The following is a 24413-nucleotide window of genomic DNA, read 5'->3' on the forward strand; positions in this document are numbered from 1 at the left end:
CTGGCCGTCCTTGGCCAAGCAACAGCTTCTCTGAAGCCATTTTCACTCTGTAAAAGTGGAGCCATATGGAAGATCAAAAGAGGGGAAGAACGTAGGCAATAAACTTGGCATATCTAAGGAAACCCAGGATGTATTCTCCGTACTAAGAATTTGCCTCAGAGGTTCGAGAAATTTTCCTTTTCTTCCAACAGGCCAAATGAAAAGTTAAATACATTTTAGAAAAGTTTTAATTTGAACAACTTATGATTAAAAATACATTTTATAAATAATTTTTCCATAGACTTGATTAAGGATTGTTGCAAACTTTACAAAAAGACATACTGCAACAACAGCTGAAAGAAATTACAAAAAATATAGCTACAACCCTCCTATTTAAAAATACAGCATTGTACGTCACAGCGTTTTCTTTGTGCAAAGTTGAAGAGAGCGCTGCATTAGGCCTGTCACAGATTCACTCAAAGGGAAGTAAACTTTAACACAGTTATTAGGCATAATAGTATAGGCACAGCTGGAACATCGAACTCTTTCCCCCTGGAAGTTAATATATATCTCAGTTCTTTTATTTTGTAGGACTGATGGCTGAACTTAGCTTAATACAAATATATATTTATATGTGTGTATGGATATATATAAGTATGAAAACAAGTGTCTGTTTTGAAATTAAGTAAACTCCCAACGTATTTACAGCATTTTCAGAGAATGTGTTCTCCAAATCAGTCTGAGGACATCATCTCTGTTAAGCAAGTCTAGAAGATTAAACGAGGCCAAATCTGTCAATTAATGGACATCCTCCGTTGAGACTTCCAGTTTTCGCTGTGGGACAAAGAGAGTTCCTATGGAGGTGTTATTAGCACCGTCGAAATCCATGCAGGAGGAGCCTGCCGGCTTCGTTGGTCCACCTGGGGTACGGAAGAAGCTTTCAGCCACTAATTGGGACCCTTTGGGTGTCACAGGAACAGGCTGATTGGAAAGAGAAGAATGGAGAAGAGTCAAACCCACGCAGACAGGTACACCTGGCAACCTTAGAAAACTGTACTGGAGGGACACGTCACATGATGGGAACCTCGCATGCCCTGAAATCTGCCGGCTGAGCCTGCCTGAGTTTCATGTTCTCAATTATTTTTGCTAAGGTGAGACAAAAAGCTCATGGTAACCCCATAAAATGGACTCCTTGGGCACTCTTCCTGGGTTTGGAAGGAAGGCAGGCCTTTAATTTCCTCACTCTCCCATCCTTTCCTTTTCTCAAAGGAGAAAAGCAAATGTGAGTCTCCCATGATGTTGACACTGGGGACTTAATAACCTAAGGAAAAATAATAAATGGAAATACTCTTACCTGTTGTGCCCCTGTCACTGCAACTGATTGTCCATTTGTTTGGTTCTGGCCCAGGACTGATACGTCGTACTTGGTGGCCCTTCCTTGCTGAGTGCCTGCATTTTCTGGTGTGACACTAACAGCCTCTATTCTTGGAGACACAGGAACGGTTCCAGGCCCGGGGCTGGCGGACACCTGCACACCGGGGGAGATGAGGCCCAAGTGCTGCAGAGTGAAGTTTACAACGGCTGAGCTCGGGTTCTGGACGGGAACGGGGTGGCTCGAAGTGAGAGCCGGGCTGTTCCCGACAGGGACGGCCGCCACGGAAGTTGGTGAGACCATTAGCTTCAAAGGTGTTACATGAAAAGAGGGAAAATTAACAGCAGTGAGTTCGGATGATGTCACTGGAATAACACCTGGAAAGAAAAGGGGGGAGAATATCTTAAAAGCACAGGCATTTGTCCGAGAAGCATACAAGGCTTGAGTGAACTTGAGAATGACCCACACTTGAACAGTGTTTTACGTACACTCACCTGCAATCGGGGAGCTGTAGATCCTGTGGTTTGGGGAAAGTGTACCTGAGCTTTCTTTACTAGACAAAATGGACTCTGCCCCCAGGGTTGAGCACTGGGTGAGAGGGATTAGGAATCCTGATGGGAACAAGGTCTAGAAAACAAGGAGGAAGCGTTTATTTTACACAAAAATACGGAAGAAAAATGGCCAAGCGCCTCTTCTGGGACTAGTATCCCTTGGTGGTTCTCTCATCAGACTAAAGCCTCCAATGTTATGGGCCACGGACAGGCCAGCTATAATGGCTCCTTGAAGACAATAGCCCTCCTTCCCATTCCAACGCTTGTCCTGAATGATACAAACCATGTGTTTCTTAAATGCCATCTGTGGTCTTAGGAAGTGTCCTAAAGCTAGCACTGAACCTGCTTAAGGGCAGGATTTACCCAGCACATCCCCCCTGACCCCCACCACTGACGCCCTACCAGACTGTGGTACTGTCAGAACAAGTTTAATGCAGCTGGACACCGTAAAGGCACTGCTGTGTTATTATCTGATTGTTATTGTTATTATCTGATTGTCCTTGAATTCTGTGGGATGGTATTTCCCAAGAATATTCTGAGGGACTCTAGTCCTATGGGATGCAAGCAGGCACTCTGCGAATCATAGTCAAATATGTCTGGTAAATTCTGAATTAAACAAAGGAAAACGGTCTTTATGACAGAATTTCTAAGGGACTTTTATGATGGCATGCATTGTTCTCCAAGGGGGGCATCATGTAACATTTCCTAGGTTATTCAGCAACTAAATTTTCGGTAGTATTGGTATTTAAGGAAAACATTTTAAGAAATGTTGATTTACAGAAAGGGAACGCCAAACCATAGGCCAAAAATACAGCCTCCTGGCTGTTTTTGTAAATAAAATTCTATTGGAACATAGCCATGCCCATTCATTTATGTATTGTCTACAGATGCATTCCTTTTTTTTTTTTTAACAACGGCAGAGTGAATAGGTGCAACAGAGACCATATGGCGCACAAAGCCAAAAACATTTACTATCTGGTCCTTTACAGAAAAAGTTTGCTGACTCCTGATTTAGAACAAAGGAATTATACAACTATAGATTTTTTTCCCTAGTACTTTAGGTTCAAATGATACCAAACAAACACCCTTATAATATACAAATGAAAGGGCAGGGCACCAGGGTTCAAAAATTACAGATAAAAAAGAGAACTGACTAATTCATATTAGATGCCCAGTTGTCATGCAGCAAAAGCTTTAGGGAATAAAGTTACATTCCAAACCGAAATGGCCAGAGTGTTGGGTTGTGTGTGTCTGCACCTTGCCCACTGATCATTGTACTTTTCCAAACAGAGAGCGCCTACATGGGTGGCTGAGCCGCCTGAAAAGTCTGCTCAGTCTTACCAGGAGCAGGACTGGTAAAAGCAAAAAAGCAGCTCTTGTAAACTAGGGGCCCTCCTTTTATCTTCCTCCGGATCTTTCTTCTCGCCATTGTCAAAACAACAGTCTATACTTTGATCTAGCTGTTAATAGGTCTGGTCAGAATCCACAATGCTAAAGGGTACCACAGACTTTCTATTTTGTTTCTTAGATGCTTAGTTCTATTCAATATCTTTACTAGTAGGTTCCTTAAAGACTGCAGCAAAGAAGAATTTTTAAGGGGTAGATTTAGGTGTTTTACAAATAGCTGCTCATTGCTATCTTTAATCGTACTCTCTCATGGTACGAGTTTTTCTGGTTGCCGGTTTAACTCTTTTCAAATCTCCAGCAAGACCTCTAATACTCTAATAAAAATTATTTTTCCATTTCCTACAAACTATAGTCATCGCAAAATTTGTTCACCTATAATGCCAATTCCTTTTTTTTAAAACAAATTAGAACTATTAAAGTAGCAGGATGAAAGAATTTGACATATTTCAACTTGCACATCTTCTCATTGAGCCTACATTACCACTCTTACCCCTCTTCCTATGACACTATCCTGTTTTATTTTCACCATATTTCTTATCATTCACTACCTGATACGTTTGTGTTTATTTGTATACTGTCTTCTCTCCACCCCTAGAAGTGTAGATTCTCAGTAAATGTTTGTTGAATGAATTAACACACGAAGCTCTCACTTTCTTTGTCCTGCTCAGTCCGTGCTAAAGAGAAATGGTCAAAATGAAGTCAGAGATGAAAAAAGAAGCAGGGGACGTGAAAAATCTATCCAGTGAAAACCCTAATCCTGAATAACTAAGTGAGCAACAGGAGACCATTATTAAATCATACCCATTGGCTCAAAGAGATTATGGACCTCCCAGAAAATCGAATCAAGCCGAAGCCTTGTGATTTTCCCCCTAGCATGGATATTAGATGCAAAATGATACTATGCTAAGATAATGGATGTTTTGAATGGTTACCATGAGGCCATCCTCAGGGAAGATTTGACAAACTCTAAATCCTCCTTAATAACAACAGTTATAGATAATACCCTTCAGCTTCTACGGTGCCTTAAAAGGACCACGAACCCCTTTATGTAAAACATCATGTAATAAATGCACTTAACCTCACAAAAACTGTAATATGGCCCTGGGGCAAGTGCTCAAAAGCAACCACCCCCAAAGGCAGGTGCTGGGTTTGGTCTGATCCAGAGCACAGGTTTGATCCAAAGCACATTCTCTTTACACCCAATAGATGATCAGGAAAAACTGGCAGAACAAATTCTTTATAGATGTGGAAAAACAAGATGAAGGGAAGTAAAATAACTTGAATTCACAGCAGGGACAAAATGAGAGATTAACTTCTGCTTCCACGTTTAGTGGTGTTTGTTTATTTGGTGATGCTGTCTCTCATATATAATTGTCCTAAGGGAGGAAAACAAGATAATGTATGTAAAAGTGCCTAACACTTCTGCTGTATGGTATGTGGGTAGGCATCCAATAAATGTTCATTCCTTCCTGAATAAAACTCCATCTAGGAAAAAAATTGTCTAGAACATCAAAATCTCTAGAAACCAATGCATCAAATATACCTAAAATTAGCCAAGCTAAGTTTGATTTTTCTATTTGCACAAAATAGAAATTTTGGTTTAAATTTTAGGTAGAAAGTAAAAACAGGGGGAACAATTTCTCTTCTAGGCAACAGATGCCAGTTACATGACATCAAACAAACATCAAGTAATGACTCAGAAAGCAGGAGTTAAAGGGACCCTATGTGTCCATCCATTCATTTGGGGTCACGGCTGCTTGTAAATTATTTAAGACTTTCATGGCAGGTGTTTGCATTCCAGTGTGTGACAAAGAAATGGACTTAAGGACAACCACCCGCGGTGCTTTAAAAAGAGAGCAAATAATCCCTTCCTCCAAAGGTTAAAAATGTCCCTGCCATCATCCCAGTAAGGGGATTAGCTGTCTGAGGCCTTGTTTGGATTATGGGATGCTAAGGAACAGTTCCCTGTTTTCTGAGAGACTGCTCTTCGCTCTGGTAAATTTCACAAGCCACCAGATTCTCTCCTAATCAACTGGGGAGCTCCTAAAGCTTCGCACAGTTCAAGGCTGTACTTACTGTGGAGACATTTTCAAGTCCTTTTAGGTCTTCTTTAAATTTCTTTTTGGAACCACTGTCCTCGAGCATGCTTGCCCTCTTTGAGCCTCTTTCTCCAGCAGGCTCCCTGTCTCGGTTCTTTGTACCTTGTCGCTCCAGCCCTGGCAGCAAGCGTCCAGGCCTGGCGGAGGCACTGGACTTTGGTGCATCATTGGCTGCATTCTCTGTGGTGGTATCGGTGGAAACTTTTGATCTCGTAGCGTTAGAAGAGGGCGTGGGGCAGACCGTGGGGCTCAGGCCTTGGGGCGGCGTCATCGTTTGGGCCTGGGCAGGCTGCAGGTAGATGGCATATGATGGGCCCGAAGGGGCCTGAGGTAGGATCATGGGCACTGCTGATGACAATGGGCTGGGGATGAGGGGGACCACCCCCAGGGGCTGGATGAGGGACGGTGCTGTCATCTCTAGCTCAGCATTTGCTGGAGTGTCCAGAGGGGCCACTGGTTTGCAGTGCCCAGATCTTGCCAGTTGTACTTTCACTTTCTTTCTGGGGTCACTAAGAGACAAGATTTAAATCATGATACAATGGAAACATGTTCTCTAAAATGTTCTACCACTTTAGATTGCCCCAGATTGAAGCTGTGCTTTTATGAAACTAGCAGATAGTTTCTGTAATGATTCCGTATAGAAAAGATTCTCTCACCAGTTGCCAAGGCTAGTGCCTATTCTTATGTAAAATAAGTAATCCTAAGGATGCAACATAAAGTAATGCATCCTGTTATTAAAGAGCGTTGCCTACCTTGATTGCTCTTCTAACTGCATTTTGCAAATAGCTGCGAGCTGAGCCATTTTATTTGGGAAAGGCACAGAATTCTGAGAACTCTCAGCTGGTAAAATAAAAAGAAGGTGGGGGAGAGGATTGGTCAAAGCAAAAGAATACATGTTCACACAGATGACACATCACTGAGGTCAAAGGAACATGCACCGCCCCCCAAAATCACCCAGCAATTAAACAATAAACCCCACAAATCACTTTTTATCCTTTGATTCATATATAGTTAGGCTTCAAGTGGGTTTGGGACTATGGAAGTTGAAACAATTCTCTAGCAAGTCCCGCGGGATCAAGTAAGCTAAAAAGTCAGATAAAAAGGAATTCTTCCGAGCAGAGCCCTGACATGATTGTAAACATACCTTTGTTGGTTTTGATAGGGCTAGTGGGAGCAGAATTTATCTTTCTCCGATCACTTTCTATGCTCTTTACCAGTTTGATGAGAGATGGGTGTCGAGTGAAGTTTGGTTTCCCACGTGTGGAAAAGAGGTTTTTGGCACAGTTCTCTTTAGAAGACCGCCTCCCTTCCAAATCAGAGGCAGCAAAAGGAAGCACTGGGCCAAGACCTGAAACAGGAAAGGGCAGTGTGTTAATACCCAGTTGGTTCGGCCTCCTTCTGGGGTATGAGGTCAGAGTGTGATTCTAAAATGATTTTAGGAATTAAACTGGCCACAGTTAATAGAGCACCTACTATGTGCCAGATACCGTTTTAAGGGCTTCACCTACAAAACCTTGTTTATCTTATTAAATAAATTCTGAGGTAATATTTCATACTTTAACATCTCTGAAAGCCATTGTATCTTATAACCAGTGGTGTGCTATAGTGTGACTGTTACTGATTTTTCTTTCTTATGATAAATAAAACATTGTGCATCTCAGAATCAGTGGAGACTTAATCTGATGAAATATGGTGACCCTCACTGCTATGGAGTGAATGTTTGTGTCCCTCCCCACTCCCCCACCCACCAAATTCATATGCTGAAACCTAATGCCCAATATGATGGTATTGGGAGGTGGGACCTTTGCGAGATGCTCATGAGGGCGGAGCCTTCTTGCATAGGATTAGTGCTCTTACAAAAGAGACCCCACAGAGCTCCCTAGTCCCTTCCACCACCTGAGGTTACAATGAAAAGACGGCTGTCTAGAAAGCAGGTCCTCACCAAACACTAAATCTGCTGGTGCCTTGATTTTGGACTTCCTAATCTCTAGAACTGTGAGAAGTAAATGTCTGTTGTTTATAAGCCACCCAGTTGATGGTACTCTGCTATGGCAGCCTGAACAGGCTAAGACACTCTCCACAACTTGGGTAGGTACTTCTCAGGAAATGCATCCCCATTTCAGAGACATTTCAGACATTAACTGTCTCTTAGCTTGTAGAATGTGGGCCTGGGATATGAACCCGATCAGTCTAGCCCAGAGCATACACTCTGAATCCCTGTACCGAAGGACCTCCCTCTGTAGTTATATCCAAAATCACAATAACCTTGCGAAGGTGCCACTATTCTTCCCACTTGCGGGTGAGGAAACAGTCTTGGAGAAGTGACCTGCCCAAGGCCACAAGGCTGATAAGTATCAGAGCTGGGACTGGAACCTAAGCCTCCCTCTGCTTCTACAGCCCATGTTCTTCCCACTTGCCAGCACTTCTGTGTGGGGATCTTGGTGGAACGCAAAATGTCAGAATCCCAGAGTTGAGATGGAGACTAGAATATTGATACTAGAATGAATTCACTTCATATTCTCCATGTGCACAGACTCTGTTATGGTCACTGAACAGCATAATAATGACAGCAGTAGTATCTTATGCTTCGTGATGCTTTCAACTTTCTCAAATCCTTTCACATACAGATTCTACCTCCTGCACAAGGTGTGCAGTTGTTATGGACCTTGTGCTGCTGATGAAGCCAAGAGCTAAATTTTCCATATCGGTACTCATCTTTGTAATTTCAATCACTTATATATGTTCTTTACATGTGGGAGTGTGGGTAGGAAGGGAAAGGGGGAATATCTCCAAATGTGCGTTAATTCAAAATAATGAAGCAATGAATGAAAGAAAACAAATACATACCACTGGAATTTGGACTGATTTCTGGGCCTGTCCATTTAAAAGCTGGTTTTCGGCCTCTTTCCTCTGTAACATGAACTTTCTTGATAAGATCCAGGCTACTCAGAACATTAGCTATATCATACAACCTCCTAATTTTTGCTGGGGGGAAAAAAAGTGTATACATCCCTTAATGGAATAATGAAAGATCAAAGGACTTTGCTTCATAAGGACTTCATGTACATTCAAAGAGCTATCCTAACTATCAATGTCAGAGAAAAATGTGACTCTTCTTAAGTTAAGCTAGTGACACTGCTTTAATTAAAACAACAAAAAATAGTTTTAAATATTGATAAGACGCAGTTACTGATGATACTGAATTTTGAAATGACAAAAGTACATGTTGGAAAAGGAAAAGTGACTCAATGAGATCACCCTATTGGGAATCATGTTACAGATTTTCTAATAAAAATTTACCATTGCTGGGCATCTCCTAGTGAGGATTCAGGATTATGAACAAATAGAAATATAGCATCGATGATAAATGTATTGCTTTCCTGCTTGTGATAGTTTATAAAAAGATTTATTTAATAACATAAGCATGGAATATTCTATAGCCCATCAAAATTTATAAATTTTCATACTGTCCATATGTAATGTGAAAAGCAGAGATTTGTTAATTCTATAAACCTTACATATCTTGAAAAGTTTTGCTACAAAAAGTCTGCCTTTACTTCAGCTTGACAGTACAAAGTTACAAATTGAGCCCCTCTTTCATAGCCATGCCAGAAGGTGCTGAATTCCCGGGGGATTCAGGAAATTACACATCTGTAGTTCCTGGAATAGTTTCCAGGGCTGTGACTAACCAGTGAAATGGAGAGCTGAAAACTGTCTGGTGGCTCAGAGAAAGCGGGCAGCCCATCAGTAGTATCGGGATGTGTTTTTTGAGATGACAGATCTCCCAAGCCCATTGCCAGCATTATTGCCTTAATCTCTATTCATTTTGTCTTTATAGAGACACTGGAGATGTATGAATATACTTTCATATACGTTTAATATACTTCACCAGTACAGCTTCACAGGGATGGGAAGGGATCTGTGTGGTAGCTCCCAGGCATTCCCCCAGCCTCTGCTGTGGCTTGGGGCAGCTCTTCCTCACCAGTCAGCCGGGTCCCCCGAATGACCCATGTCCAGGCCAGCCTCATGCCCTACTTGGAGGTCGCTAATGCCCTCAGGTGTCTGCTGAGCACTCCTTTCCACACTCTCTGTCTACTCCTCTTTGAGGGGGTTCCTGCAAAGTCTGTTCTAGAGGCAAGGGTAGAGCTGTGTTAGGGACCCAATCTACGGTCTCTTTCCAACTTAGAGCAGATATTCTGGCTAAAACCACTTTCAAAATGGCGAACCAACTGTGCTGCAGGTCACTTCTGGGGACGGTGTTAGAAGTTACTTTCACCCTCAAATATGAGAGTCAGTGGAAAGAGCAGAGACCTGGGTACCACTCCCACTTTACAATTTACTGCTCATTAGATTTCAGACAGTACAGATTCTACATGTGTAAAATGGAGACAATGTTACAGTAACAAAGGAGGTAACATATAAGGAACTGTATAAGCCAAAGTGTCAGATAAGAGTAATTATATATGTATCTTTGAATCCAACAAGTCAGCTAAAGCAGTATCATCATGGCTTCTGGGGAGAAGTGAAGATACAAAAGCCTAACTAGATATGATCTGTTTATATAACAAATGTATTTGGAAATCAGTTAATAACCGAGATTTTATTATTTAAGAGTAGGTCCAAAAGTCCATGGCAGTCGTGCCACTTACTTTTAAACTTGCTTTTATCCAAATCTTCCACATGGTCCTCCCCAATTAAAATCTTGGCAGCAATTTCCAGGCTTACTATCTGAGGCGTTGACACCAAAAATAGCATCACAAATTTCTGGCTCATCACTCTTAAAGACTTGTCTTTGCGGCTGTTTACAGAGGCTTTGGAGAAGGAAGAGGATTAGAGAATTAAAATTTATGAAGGGACAAGTGCTTTCTAAAGTAACCAGGCTAAAAATACCACAACCTGATCCCACGGTTGATGTGCAGCATTTTCACATTAAAAGCAGCAGTAGCTTTGAGCGTGGTTCCCTAAGGAACCTCTTCTTTAGACCTCCCAGAGGTGCTCTGCCGCCTGGGCTTTTCAACAGCAGCTCTCACCTGCCCGAAATTCCACTCCAGGGAGTTCGACGAAACACATGTCTGGGTGTCCATTTTGGCCAGTGTTTGATTTGATGATCGGATCCTCTATACGGTAACTCTTACTGAAGTCAAACTCTTGTTCATATTCTTTCTTTTTGATCATCATAATCTGCTCGGCATACTTGTTCTCTTCCCCGACGCTCTTCAAAGTCCCAAGGGTTTGGTTGAGGTTGTGTCGGCCGTGCCAAGTGTACCTGTTTTTGGCAAGCCGGCTCACCATGTGCAGACTCTCTAGGACGTTGACGATATCGTAAATGCGTCGGCGCTCAACATCTGCAAAGAACGAGCAATTGTACCTTACTAGGATCAGATTTTGTAATGTGGATAGAACTGAATACCTTTTCCTTCCAGGGATTACTAGTCAGTAGGTTCTGGATTATATAACTTTATTTATGCTCAACAAAGAGTGTGAAGATGAGAAAGGCATGCCCCTGCTCTCCAAGGGCACAAATAGTTAATATGAATTAGAAAGGTGACATTTATTGAGGGCTTCCGCTGCGCCATACAGGTTTAGGACATTTTTACCCTGAACTTGTGAGGTAGGCATTATTATCCACACTTTAATGATGAGGAGATAGAGGCTCAGGCTGGCTAAGCTGTTCACCTCAAGGCACAGAGCCAGTAAGTGGCAAAATCAAGTCTACAGTGCTCTAACTCCCACACTCTACACTCCATTTCTTATATTAGTTCCCAAACACACACACACACACACACACACACACACACACACATATACAGCTGTCATATGATAGGTACAAGGTGCTGGGATTCCTTGCTGTTCTGGAACTTGCCAGATATGCCCTTGCCTGAGGGCCTTTGTGCTGGGCTGCTCCTTCTGGCTGGATTCCCTCTCCCAGATGTCCTCATAGCTCCCCACCTCGATTCTTTTGAGTCCTTGCTCGGATGTCACCCTCTTAACAAGGCCTGCCCTGACCACTTCATTTAAAATTAAATTTCAAATTGCAAAGCACACCCCTAGCACTCCGGATCCCCCTCTACCTTGGCCTACATTTTCTTTTTTCCATAGCACATATTACCTTCTAACATATATCATAATTACTTACTTATTATGTCCTTTGCATATTATCTATTGCCCCCACTAGAAAGCAGGTTCCACAGGAGCAGGGATTTTGTCTTTCTGTTCACCAATGTCATCCCAGCTGCTACAACATTGCCTGGCACATAACAGGTGATCAGTAGATACCTGCTGAATTAAAGGGTACATCCTCCATAGCTACAATGAAGTGTATGTGAAGAGATGAATCTAAATGGCATATTCTTAAAATATGAAATAAAGTTGATATGTATAAACATGTATGAGAAGGACAAAACTTTCTTCCCGGGGTGATAGCTATATATTAAAATATCCTGTATATCTCTTCACAGATTCAGATTATAGTATTTTCATGACTCCAAAGGTATACCAAGTTTGCCACAGATTCCTTTTTAGCTGTAACTAGGTTTGAGTCCATGAAGAGAGGAGCGAAAGGGGGCAGGGGAACACAGTAACTTTTGGCAAACACAAAACATTCAGAAAATGCACTGGTTCTCAGGGTAGTGCTGAATGGCAGGGAGGGCTAAAGCCCTGCTCCCATGCCCAGAGGCCGATCCTCATTGTAAACTGTGAAGAAACCATTCCACAGCCTGGCTCCACAGTGAGAAACAAGACCCAAGCTCAGAGTTGTAGCTGTTTATGAAACAAGTCATAGAACAATGGTGCCTCCCTTTAAAGCTTCAGAGCTTTCGAAATGCAGTCAGAGCAATCTCCATTGTGATTTTCTGCTTCTGTTTTAAGACTTAACTGAGACTGGAAACTATATGCGGTTATTCTTAAATTAATAGGGCTTTACAGATGGATAACTTCTGTGTGGCCTTGTGTCATTACAAACACTGGCTAGGTGAGCGTGGGTCTGAAGGAGTAAGTCTCTGAAGTCCCTTTAATGATTAACCATTTCGGTGAGCTCTTTGCATACTTACTAAGTTCCTCGGCTACTTCATCAAGACAGATGTCGTTATTCACAGCAGGGTTGGGATAGTTGGGATATCGAGCTAAGAACTTATGACACAACAATCCTAAGCTTTTCTCTTTTCGACTGGGTTGGGATTTCTCATATTCGTCTCCAGATAAGTGTTCCTACAAAGAAAGATGTAAATAATATCTTATTCGTGAAGATTTATTGGGGGCATCTGCGCTCAGTGACTAACACTTAATACATATGGTTTGCTTCCATAGCTACAAAATTGGAAAGAAAAGCTGTGGAGCTGGGATAAATTGCTTGACAGATCTGAAAGGGAAGAAGTTCATAAGTAAGTCACAGGTTCAGAATTCCCAGGGCTGTATTTGATGGGGTCCAAGCCCCTCCAGGGCTCTGAGGGGGGTGATGCTTTACACTGCTAGTGTTTCTGCAACAGCTTCACACTGCTCCCCCGACCCCCGCTCCCCAAATCCCCCAGTCTCCACCCAGGCCTCTGAAACCTACATGTAAACAATCTCTGGCCTCAGGTAATCCATTTCCGTTGTCAAACAAACCCCTTTTCTGATCTCTGTAGCGGATCTCTGGGCTCACGGCACTGATTAGCATTTTTAGGTTGGCTGTTGGTGTCCACGGTTCTCCCTGGGAGATCTCCTTGGGCTTGGTGGGTGTGGTTAAAGGGCCAAAGTCAGGTTGGATCTCCGCCAACACTATATTTGCTGCGGTGTATTCTTTCAGAGGTGTTTTCACCAGTCCCCTTTTATGTGGCTCGAAAAAGAGATTTTCCTGGTTCAAAACAAGTAAATTATTAAATCCACTGTAAAAAAGGATTTATCAGATAGCTTTTGACTCTAGAAATTGTATAAATAGAATAGTGCTAAGGAAAAAATGCCTAGTGAGGTTGTCGAGTTGATTACATTAGTGACTATATTCCAATGATCACTTTGACACTTGTCCATTCTAATAGCTAAATTTCCCATTTTTAACTTTTCAACAAAGCATGGACTTAAACTTTTCATCTTATGTTCCAAGAATTTAAAAAGAAAACTTTAAGACTTATAATTTTAAAAAATTTTATTTTGAAATAACTTTAGATTTAGAGAAGAGTTGCAAAGATTGAGCATTCCCATATACCTTTCGCTTAGCTTCCCTTAATAGGACTGATAATTTAAGTGATCCCAAACTTCTCGGAGTGACTTTGACTTATGACACTGTAATAAGTAAAGGTCTCCATGGCAGAAACCATGTCCCATTCATCTGTGTATCTAGCACAATGACTGCATGCAGTGGCTACTCAATAAAATACCACTGATGAAGAAAAGTCAGAGAGCCAAGGAAACAAGGGTGAGGGCTAGCATATGGTCAGACTTGTTGGCAAAATCCACTGGGGAGCAAAGTCCAGAGTGCCTACGAGCAGCATTTCCGACCAGAAAAGTCTGCTCTTTGAATATTTAACCTTTTCACTTTACAGATGGAGAAAATGGAGCCCAGAGAAGTAAAATTAGTTACCTAAGACCACAAAGCTGGTTCCTGGCAGAGGCTGGACTGCCACTGAGAAACAAGGGGGTACATTAACAGCAGTTCATACTTAAGACTGATGGAGACTACGTTTCTTCTACTTTTGGCCACTGGTGACTTCACACATTCCTACCACCTGTATCTATTTTATTTTTATTTTTAAAAAATTTGATTAGGATGTTTATTATCATGTTTTTATTAACAACAACAACAAAAGATGTTTGTCTACAATTTACAATGTACAATGACCAGTCAATCCCGCTCTTGCACTGCTATGCATTAACTGTTCTGTTTTAATGGAAACACTGAGAATACATCTGTATCTATAAGGAAATGCTTAGGATGGCAATAAGCGAAAGAATAGAGGCTCACTAATTCTTCAGTGACTTTAGGAACAAAGATTAATGGGACTATTTTATATGTCTGTGACTCTTTAGGATTTATCAAGTGCTTTTCCATTTGTGTTTTCATCCAATCCTGTAGTCCTATTCTACAGAAGAGGACACCCAGGCTGAGAGAGGTCACACAGGACTTGAATCTGAATCTCCTCCATCCAACTATGGTGCCCTTACATGGAAGTCAGTGTGATGGACCCAAGCGGGGGGAACCCTCCCCTGATGGTGTACTTGAGAGGTGCTGATCCAAGAAGGGGATTTTTCTCAGGGCTGCTGTCCTTTGCCTCTGACCGTCAGAAGCAACAGCAATTCTCTTATTTGACTACTATCTAAAACTTTTAGGAAATTTGCATATTTCATTTTTTTTAACCTATCAGTATTTGGACATCAATCAAGATACCCCCCCACTGACAGTGTCCCCTATAGTTAAAAGAAACTGGTGGTTTGGTAGAAAAATTATCTTAACAGGAAATCCAATCTCAAATCATGTCAAATGCCCTTTCTGAATTCCTACTGTTCAAGAATTCTCAGAAATATCATAAAGCAACTAACAAATTTTATTATTCTTAAAAATACCTTTTCTCTCTACTTATCTCTTTGAAATTTCCACCAAATCATAAAAAACTAGAAAGATTAATCCTGGGTAATTTTCCCCTCTTCAAAAATTAAATTTCCCTTCCTTCTGGGTTTTTATAGGGGCTAACCAAAAAAGGATAACCAAAAAAGGGTGCGGCATTAGTAAGATATTGGATATTGAAAAATTATGGAGCTAAATCAGGATGATGTTGCATTTAAAACTGCAAGGATGAGTATTGAAGCTAAAAAGGTACCTTTTCGTTCTCCATTCTGTAAATTTCTCATACATTTAGAGTTTCTTTAAAAATGAAAAATCTGGATTTCCTCCCAATATCCTGATGGTTCAAGTAGTCCAGGTAGTCCAATTAAAAACTTTAATATCCTTAAAGAAAAAAGGACATAGAAAAAGTTAAAGAAAAATAAAAGCAGTAGATCTGTTGAAAATAACTTCATGGACGCCACAGGCTACTGAAACAAAGGCTAAAGAAAACTGACAAACGACACTTACATTTTATTCCCGACCACAGACAGCCCCACGGAGCAGAGAACTCCATCAAACGCCTGTAGATTTCTTCAGCTAACCGATCCGCTGTCATGAGACTTCAAGCAACCCACAGAATTTCCAGTGACAGCCCTCTCCCACCTTTAGAGAAGGCAAACAATTCTCCAGACCCCACCGAATGGACTGTAGCCAAGCACAAGCACCCACCTGTTCACAGATCAGAGCTCGGGACTCAGAACATGAGCCCAGGTTCCGGCTAAGCAGCCACAACCCTAAGTATCTGGATAAAAGTCTGCATCTAGATGTCTGAATTTCTCCTTTGACACACACGTGCATAGGCTCAGCAGTAAAGTCTTGGGAAATAGCTTGATAGGTAACTTACAAATTCAGTCCTTAAGCTCCAAACGTATTCTGGGCATTTAAAGAGCGCCTTATGATTAAGACTTTTTAAAAAAAAAGACTTCCCTACAGATGCGGCTTCCTTAAAGCGCTATGTACTCGCTATTCAGGCGGCTAGTTCACGCCACAATGTTGGACCCTACCATGGAAGGCTGCATTTGCTCAGCAAGGCAACCAGGTACAGTCCCCCTGCCGCCACCGGCTCCCGCGCCCCGCGCACTTCCCCTAGCGCCAGGCCAACTGCCCCTCCCCCGCCCCGGTCCCAGTCCGCGCGCCGCCCGCCAGGCAGTTCCCGGACAGCATCCTCGCGGTTTCTAGGGCAACGATTCCCGACCAATCAGAGTGCTGGTCGCGGGCCTGCGATTGGTTGGCGGCGCCATGGGCGGGTCCGGACCTTCCGCCTTCGATTTAAAAATTTGGCGCGGAAAGCCGGACCGTGGTCGGCGCCGCCCCTTATCAGCGCGGGGCTTGAGCGCGGGCAAACCCGCGCCCGGCACCACAGCATCCCCGCCCCTCCCCCTCGCTCGCCCCCTCCCCTCTGCGCGGGAGCTCAGCTCCTCCCTCCACTGCCCCGGGAGGAGCGAGAGGCGGGAAACCGCCGCCGCTGCCTTCCCGAGCCCTCTCCCGGTGCCAGGCTGGCCGAGCGCCGCGTCCCTCTGCGCCCCGCTGACCTGTCAGTTCACCTCACGGTTGGAGCCGACGGGGGCTGAGCGGGGACTCCTCGGCACCCCTTCCCCGCTCAGGCCCGGGAGCCCGCGTGTCGGGCAGTCAGTCGGTCCTTACGCTGCGCTGAGGTGGGTGCCGGAGGGAAACGCCGGGACCGGGACTGGCGGGCCGGCGGGCGGGCAGAGGGAACGTGACCGTCCAGGAGCAGTCAAGCCCCCGATTTGAAATTAACCCGCTCCCGGCGCGAGCCGATCCCGCGGGCAGGGAGGGCCGCTCCCCTCCCCCACGCCCGCTCTTCCCGGCCCCGGACCTCGCGCGCCAATCCGAGCCTCCAGACTGGAGCCGGCGGCGAATCAGGGTGCAGGCACCGCCCTCCGGTCCTGCCTCCACGACAGAGTTGGGGGAAAAGTTAAGCAACTTTTTTTTTTTTTTTTTTTTTGGCAAACACCCCCTCCCCTAGCTCAAAGTTGGGGAATGAAGTTTAGTCCGCCCGGGGCACGCGGGTTGGGACGCGGGCGCCCTGCAATCCCCAGCCTGGGTCCGTGGAACCCCCTGCCCAGCCCCAGATCCGCTCACCTGCCCTGGGGATCCCAGCCAGGACCATTACCCCTTCCACCCATGGCATGCATTATTGTGTTGCCCACCATCTGCTCATGGCCTCTAGAAACTGGGGTGTGGAGGGAGAAGCTTGCCAACCGGTGCTCAGATTTGATGGGCGCGGGGTCTCGGCCCAGACTTGAGAACGCAGGTGTGGGAGGAGGAGGAATAAGGTTGAAAACCCGCCAAGCCTGTTCCAGGCGTCCCCTGTCTTCCCTCTCCAGGTCTGCTCCCGGCTCCTCCCTTTCCCCTCCCTGTCGTCTTCCCTCGCTTTTCCCTCTTTTTCCGGTTTCCGAGCCTCGGGCAGCTTCAGCATGGAATACTGTAGAGTTCTAGATTAATAGGAGGTTTGGGAGACACTCTAGTCCAACGCCCTGTTTTGCAGACGGGGAAACCGAGGCCCGGGGCGGCAGCGCTGCCTTTGCCTGTGCCTGGATTGTTTGCGCCCGCGTTGTCTTGCTCCGCTGTTCTCTGCTTTAAAGCGTTTCCCTTTTCTGGGGACCTGTGCTGGAGTTGCGGGGCCGCATGTATTGCCCAACAGCGCCTAGATCAGGGCGCCCATCTATCGACTGTTTGGTTTGAGCTCTTCCTCCTCTTTTGTAATTTCGCATATCTTAAGCTCCAGCAAAGCTCGGGGCCGCAATCCCCTAGCGTGTAATTTATTTATATTTGTCAACGAATCACCCAGTGCTGACTTGCAGCGCGGAATATTCTTATATTCCCGGACGCGATATAAGGGCGGGGATACAGTGATACTGAGGCTAAGGTCGCCGTGCTGTAGCGACAGGCCGTAGGACCAGGGGTCCCGGTGGCGAGCGGTGGCTCTTTCTCCCGCTGAACGCGACCTCAGGGCGCGCAGGGTTAGCGCCGTGGTGTCTCCGTCCTTCCCTCTCCACTACCCGGGGAGCGGGTCCTACCCGGCTTCAGGCAAGTGTCGCTCAAGAACTCGCTTCCACCTGAAAGCCGACCTTGGGCGCGGTGCTGTGCAGAAGCCAGCGGCCACCTAGAGCTCTCAGATTTAAAATAAAGTGAGGTCACTGGGCAGGGCCCCACCCCCGACAGCACTGAGCAGCTCGTTCTTACTGAGCCCCGGTACACCTTTTCTGGAGGAAGGTGTGTTTATATATACATCAACGAAAGGTGGGCAGTTGGTGCTTCTGCTTTAGCCACTGTTTCACGGATTGTTCCCCCTCTCCCACCAGCATTTATAAGAGTGTGCCTGTCCAGCTCTGCCCAACCTACCTTAAGTTTTTACAACCTGGGAATCCTCTTTAAAGGGAAGGTCTAATGCCACTGTATTCAGAACCGGTGACTGATGCGTTCACATCTGTGGTCTATGGGGGCATTCATGCCCCAGGTGTCTGAGTGCCAAGTACCTGTAAGGCAAATAATGCAAGGAGCAGCTGCCTCTGGTGAGGCTGCACAGATGTCATCTCATTCAATACTCAGCACAGGTGTTAACTGTGAGTTACCATCCAGAAAGTGAAGTAGAACATTTTTAAGTAACAAACCCCAGGTCTCAGGGTAAGTGGCTGGCCTGGGATTTGAAGCCAAGTCTCTTTACTCCTAAGGGCTTTCCACTGAAAGCCATGTTCTCCACTGTGCTTGGGCCAGTCCGTACTTCCTTCACAGGATAGTTGTGCCCCATTTTATAGAGAAGAAAACTGAGGCACAAAAAGGTTTCAGTGATAGCCAAGTTAGCTATAGAGTCAGGATTATAATCCAGGTCTACCTGCTCCCAGTTCCTATATCCCATTCCACTGCTTCTGAAAGTCCCTATAAAAGCAATGTTGGTGACACGTTAGACCACTCTTAACTACATAACCCCTCCCCCAACATAACAAAATATAGAAAAAGTGGGATCTGTAATTCTTGGTTTAATGACAATTGTCATGTCTTATTGAAACATGCAAATTATAATCCAGCTTACTGACTAGGATGAAAAGTGGCCCTATTAAGAGGGAAATGATATAGTTTTAAAGTCTTAACAACCCTTTCATGTACAGGAAATGAACAAAGAAAGCAAGCTAAAACAATTCTACTCAACACTGTATGGTGTGTCTGATTTGAAATTCAGCATGAGTGGAAAGGAAGGACACAAGACTACTGAAAACTTTTATGTTTACTGCACAACCAAGAAGGAAGGATGAAGGGGCAGATGTGAAATCTTTTTTTCTTGTATTGCTATCAGACGTGTTTTCCAGTTATATAATCCAAGGGAATATTCGTGCACTTGTTGCTGGTCTTTTGTTCACCATGTTGTATAATCTGTGTCTCACTGAAGTAGACCAGTCTTTCGACTCTCTGCTGCTACCCTTATGCTAGCACAACTTGGAGGGTGAGATGTTGGGTAACAAGTTCAGCATTACACAGTGTAAAAAGATATCAGAGGTAATGGGGAAAGATGGGAGTCACCTGAGGTGTCTAGATTCAAAGGTAACATTCAGGATTTTGGAATCATGGCCCTTTTCATTATCACCAGAGCCTCACACACAGGGTGTGAAAAAAACAGGCTCTTCCCTGCTGACCAGGGCAGGTCAAGGAGCTAAGAAAAAAGTTGCTCTATTTACACATTTTCTCGTTTTACTCCTTTGGTGTAAGGATCATAATATGCTTTGCTCTTTTCTTTTCCAGTGTTTTGAAAATTATTTAACCTACTTAAATTTTTATCAGTGATTAAAAATTTGAAAATTTTCCTTTAACTGTGCTTTGTAATTTTCAAATTAAGATAAAATATGTATCATTTAATGGGTGGCAATATTACATGAGTATGTTAGTAATACTTTATAATTGGTAATATCGTTTTCTGCTCCTGTTTAGTATGTCTCTATCGTTATTACTATAATGTGGATTTTTCATTCACATTAATTCAGTCAGTGGTATTTATCGACATTTACATTCAGATTTCTAACCAGATGACTATGTTTCACAAGACTCATATATGACGCAGAAACTAACACATTTTAAAGCAGTTATACTCCAATAAAGATGTTAAAAAAAATAAAACTCATATATGAGTTATATCAATGAGTATAGATAGTTTAGTATCTCCCATTTAAAATATTCACTTAGGAAATTAAGAAAACCACTGACAGAACAATTGAAAAAAATAAACTGTCAAAAATAACCAGAAAAGACCAGCAACATATGAGGAATTGTTAAATTCACTACTAATTAAAGAAATGCAAATTACAATAGCAAGGAGACACTATTTTCAATTGTCATGTTGAAAGATTGTATGTTTAAATACTATCTGATTATTTGATGTGATGTTTTCTACATATTACTTTATTACTTATTACAGACAGGTAACATTTTCTATACAGAAAATAATTTGTACAAAGAGCAGAATTGTATTCATGTGTTCAAAGAATGAAAACTTAAGCCATTTAGATCACACAGTTTCTAGGTGGTGGTATTTGTGTGCTTTTCATTATCTTATTTGCATCCTTTTGATAATTTCCAGATTTTAAAAATAAATGTTTCTTTTAAAAAAAAAAAAAAAAAAAAAAGAAGTTGCTCTAGCCAGTGGGCTCCTAGACCTTTCCCTCTTGCTCTCTCACTGCCTCCACCACCCACGTGCTTCTATCACCCGCTCTACTTCCTGACCCAGTGGGGGCAGTGCGGGCTTGTGCTTTTTCTGCAGCACACATTGGCACGACCACTACAAAAGAGTCATCTACAGCTTTCAGTTGCACAAATCCCCATGTGCTTGCTGGGTTAGGTTGCAGCTGCTCCCAACCAGATCTCAGCCCTCCCTGGGCTTTTTAACTAGTTGGTTACTCTTCCTGAAAATGAAGCATGCTGAGTCCACTTTGGACAAGGTTTAAAGAAGAGGGTGGATACGGCAAGGGGTGCAGGAGGGTGGGAGAGCCTGGAGGTGGCTTGTGCTGACGGCGGAGCCAGAATTGGTCAGAGCCCTCTGGGCTGTGTGTGAGGTTTGCTCCAACTCTCCTGTGACTTCCTGTGGGGAACGCCACTCAACTCCGAGCCCTGAGCGGATATTTGCAGCCCTGAACTCAGCTGCCGCAGCAACAGTTGCTGCCATTTATTGGGCAATTATTGCATCTAAGTTTTTAAAATGCTTTGGGGATAACAGAACACGAAACACTGAGGACCCTTTTTATAGAATTGGAGTCTGAGTTCTGTCCTCATTGCCTTACTGCATCATCTGATCTTAAAATTGTCATAGAGCTGAGGATCATGTAGGCTTAACGCTTATCTTGGATTGGAAGAGCCCATTTTCCAGGTTCTAGAGTACTGAAAATATATACAGATTCCTGGGAGTGGGAGCAGGAATTTAGTACCTGAGAAAGTCCCATTCAATGCAGGAATCCCGTAACCTCCCTGATCAGCGATGGCTACCCTTTGCTTGAAGTCTGGTAGGGAAGGGTAACAGTGCTGGCCCCTTCAGGCAGGTTCCTCACACCCTGTCCTGATCATAACCCTGTGTATGCATCTCTTGTTATACACACCCCACCCACACCACTGTGAGCTCCTGGATGGCAGGGCAAGGAACTCCCTTATATCTCTGTCCCCGCAGTGCTCAGCTGGATGCCTGGCCCAGAGCAGGGGCTTGATAAGTATTGGTTGATTGAATAATTGCCATCTCACCAAGCCCAGAATATACCTTGTCGTTTAATCTCTATCTTCAGGGCCAAGTTCAATGCCTGGCACATACTTGGTGCTCAATAATGTTAGAAAAAATGAGCTCATAATTACCATCCTTTAAATTTTTTTTTTTTAACTTAGCTAAATACTATTTCCACCCCCCTCCCTGACCCATGACTTCTGTTTTATCTATTCATTCACTAAAACATAGTATCCTGAATGCCTACTATGGCCCCAAGCCCTGAATTAAGTGCTTGGTGTATACAGGTGAGTGAAAGAGGAAAAGACCTTGCCCTACTGGAATTTACAGTCAAGGAGTAGAACAGTGTCTGGCACAAAGTATTAACTGCTATTATTATTACTACCATCATCTTATTTTTTTCCTGTAAATGTGAGACTTCTCTGCCACCCCTCAGTTTAGCAAATGTCTTTTTTTCTATGTCCTACCTCTATAGTACTTTTTTTTTTTTTTTAAGTTTTCTGTAGGTATTTTTCTTCCTTAGGAACCCAAGTTCTGGTCTTTCCTTCTTTCAGCTCATGTGTATGGGTCACTTGCTCTGAGCCTAGGGACTGTGCTGGGCACCTGCTACAGGACCTGGCGGCTGCCCTCGCATCACAGCGACAAAACCAACCTTTCACTTACTCACCACCCTTCTTTCTTTCTCTCTCTCTCTCTCTCTCTCTCTCTTTTTCTTTTCCAGAGACATGGACTTCATTTGGACAGGTTGTCTGCTTCTCTGAGGCTTTCAGACTGCTGCTTCAGAGTCCCTGGAGGCAACCCGGTTTCTCCTGGAATGATCATTGAAGTCAGATTAAGTGGGTTAGTTAAACCTCTGCCGGCTCTCAGTTGCCAAGTCTTGGAGACAGGAGCCAGGAAGACAGAACAGGCTCTTAATCAGCCAAGTTGGGCTAGGGGCATCTTCCCCACTGGGTTACAGGCAGTCACCAAGCGCTCTAAGAACCCACTTCTTCCCCTTACACGTTTCTTCTAACTCACTGGCTCATGTGAATTCTCCTTCAAGTCATGGTTTTCAGGATCTGACTTGATCTAATATACCCATGATACCCAGACATATTATGGTAGAGTTTAACATCTTACTACACTGCTTCATCATATAGTACAGAGATTGGATAGGACATACATAATTAATTTTGTTGACAAAATACTTAGGATCTTCTGAAAGAAGTGCATAACTGTCCTCTCCGCTTTAATTGCAAATGCTCAATAAAAGCTCACAGTATTTTTCAGTATGGAAATTGGTTGGAGTAATTGCATATGAATCTGCCCACAAAACGGATAGTTCTACATAGGCGTTTTTTTTTTTTTTTTTGAGAAACACTTCTCTAGTCATACAGATTTATTAAGTAGCATTTATAATCAAGTCATATTTTTTAATAGTAAAAACTCTATCAGTGCATAATTGGAAGAGTTAAATAACATCTTAAAGTACTTTTAAATCTAAATATTATATTCTAATAGAAGAGACAAGTAACCTTGTAAATTTTTTAAATTAATTGATAAATGTCTGAATAGTCAGTGCAATTTTAAAAAAGAGCTAAGCTTTAAAGTTTAACTCTTTCAGTAAATAAATAAATAAACATAAATATAGAGCTAAGCTTTATTACAAATTCAGTCTTTGGAATAAAAATGTATAATTGTTTTAGGGTTAGTTTGAATAATATGAAACACTACTTTTTTTATTAAAAAAGGGAAAGGTATTTGCTAACCAAAATTTTTAGATACTGGTTATCTTGGTATCATTGTGATAATAATGTCCTATCTGTGTCATAGCATCTGTGGCTGCCTCTTAGAGAAACTTAGGGTCTGGAGGATGGAGAGGCATCTTCTAGTCAGAGAGGATAGGATGTGGATACAAGTTAGGACTTTGGAGTGAAATAGACCTTGGTTCAAAGCCTACCTCATCATTACAGCTGTGTAACCTTAGGCACACTACTTAACCTCTCTGAGCCTCACTTTCCCCTCCTCACTAAAATGGGGATCAAAATGCCCATCTTGAAGGGTTGTTGTGAGGATTAGATGAGGTAATAGCTGTTACCCAGTACTTACTGTAACGTGCTTAGCACAGTGTTTAGCACATTACAGTAAGTACTCGATAACAGTTATTATTACATGTTATTGTAACCCACACGAATCCAGACAAAGCAATATTCATTTTTGTTTTTGTTTTTTTGCGGGGTTTAATCACTCCGGGGAAAAAGATTCCCGGTAACCAGGTGGTTTGGCCAGGAAATTCCTCTTGACCAACAGAGTCTGCATCTTCCCTCCCTCTTCCCCTTCCTCCTGCCGCCCCCTGCAGGAGGTGCAGCTGGCTCAGTGCGCAACTGCAGGGGGACATGTCCAGTGTCCTTGGAAGCCTAACAACTTGAGGCCTTTTTTTAGGACATAATTTACAGAAATGCTTGAGAAAGATACTTTGAAGGGGAAAAAAATGCTCGAACATAACATACTCTTATCTCTTATTAGAATTAATAAGTACCTCATAATTGAAGGTTTCCTGTCTAGTTCATGGGCTCTATTAGTACATATTGCCTCTCCTCCTCTTTTTTTTTCTCCTGTCTCTCTGCTCCCAGCACACAGACATCTTAAAGACTCTAATCCTAGGCCTGGGCATAGAATTTGCCAACTGGCTTAGAATACAAGGCCTCGGCTCTAGCCCTGGCTGTGGCGTCTTCTA

At 43.3% G+C, this 24413-nt stretch overlaps 1 protein-coding gene across 7 annotated transcripts; it reads right to left on the reverse strand.

Annotated features, from left to right (window-relative positions):
- Nucleotides 1-279: 279 nt before the first annotated feature.
- E2F8 (E2F transcription factor 8) lies at nucleotides 280-16727 on the reverse strand. 7 transcript variants are annotated; one of them, XM_036859253.1, is made up of 14 exons: nucleotides 16515-16727; nucleotides 15451-15585; nucleotides 15197-15324; nucleotides 12961-13239; nucleotides 12458-12614; nucleotides 10439-10753; nucleotides 10058-10219; nucleotides 8256-8393; nucleotides 6553-6756; nucleotides 6161-6248; nucleotides 5386-5917; nucleotides 1846-1978; nucleotides 1334-1728; nucleotides 280-960 (listed from the first exon to the last, which is right to left on the reverse strand). In XM_036859253.1, the coding sequence occupies exons 3-14, from the start codon at nucleotides 15209-15211 to the stop codon at nucleotides 778-780; spliced, it is 2601 nt and encodes an 866-aa protein (XP_036715148.1). In that variant the 5' UTR covers nucleotides 15212-15324; nucleotides 15451-15585; nucleotides 16515-16727; the 3' UTR covers nucleotides 280-777. The 7 variants fall into 7 exon arrangements, 6 of the variants coding, with proteins under 6 accessions (XP_036715148.1, XP_036715152.1, XP_036715153.1 ...); XM_036859257.1 differs by lacking the exon at nucleotides 15451-15585 and having other exon boundaries at nucleotides 16527-16727; XM_036859258.1 differs by lacking the exon at nucleotides 15451-15585 and having other exon boundaries at nucleotides 8256-8318.
- Nucleotides 16728-24413: the final 7686 nt, after the last annotated feature.

Source organism: Balaenoptera musculus, chromosome 8 (genome assembly GCF_009873245.2).
Source record: "Balaenoptera musculus isolate JJ_BM4_2016_0621 chromosome 8, mBalMus1.pri.v3, whole genome shotgun sequence".
Lineage (NCBI taxonomy): Eukaryota > Metazoa > Chordata > Mammalia > Artiodactyla > Balaenopteridae > Balaenoptera > Balaenoptera musculus.

What these genes read in the sequence shown, in the direction of transcription:
- E2F8 (XM_036859257.1), bottom strand. An exon ending in AATCAGTCCAAATTCCAGTG is followed by an intron (nt 6,757 to 8,255) that starts GTATGTATTTGT and finishes TTCCTGTTTCAG; the next exon opens with GTCTTGGCCCAGTGCTTCCT. An exon ending in CAGTGACAGGGGCACAACAG is followed by an intron (nt 961 to 1,333) that starts GTAAGAGTATTT and finishes CTTTCCAATCAG; the next exon opens with CCTGTTCCTGTGACACCCAA.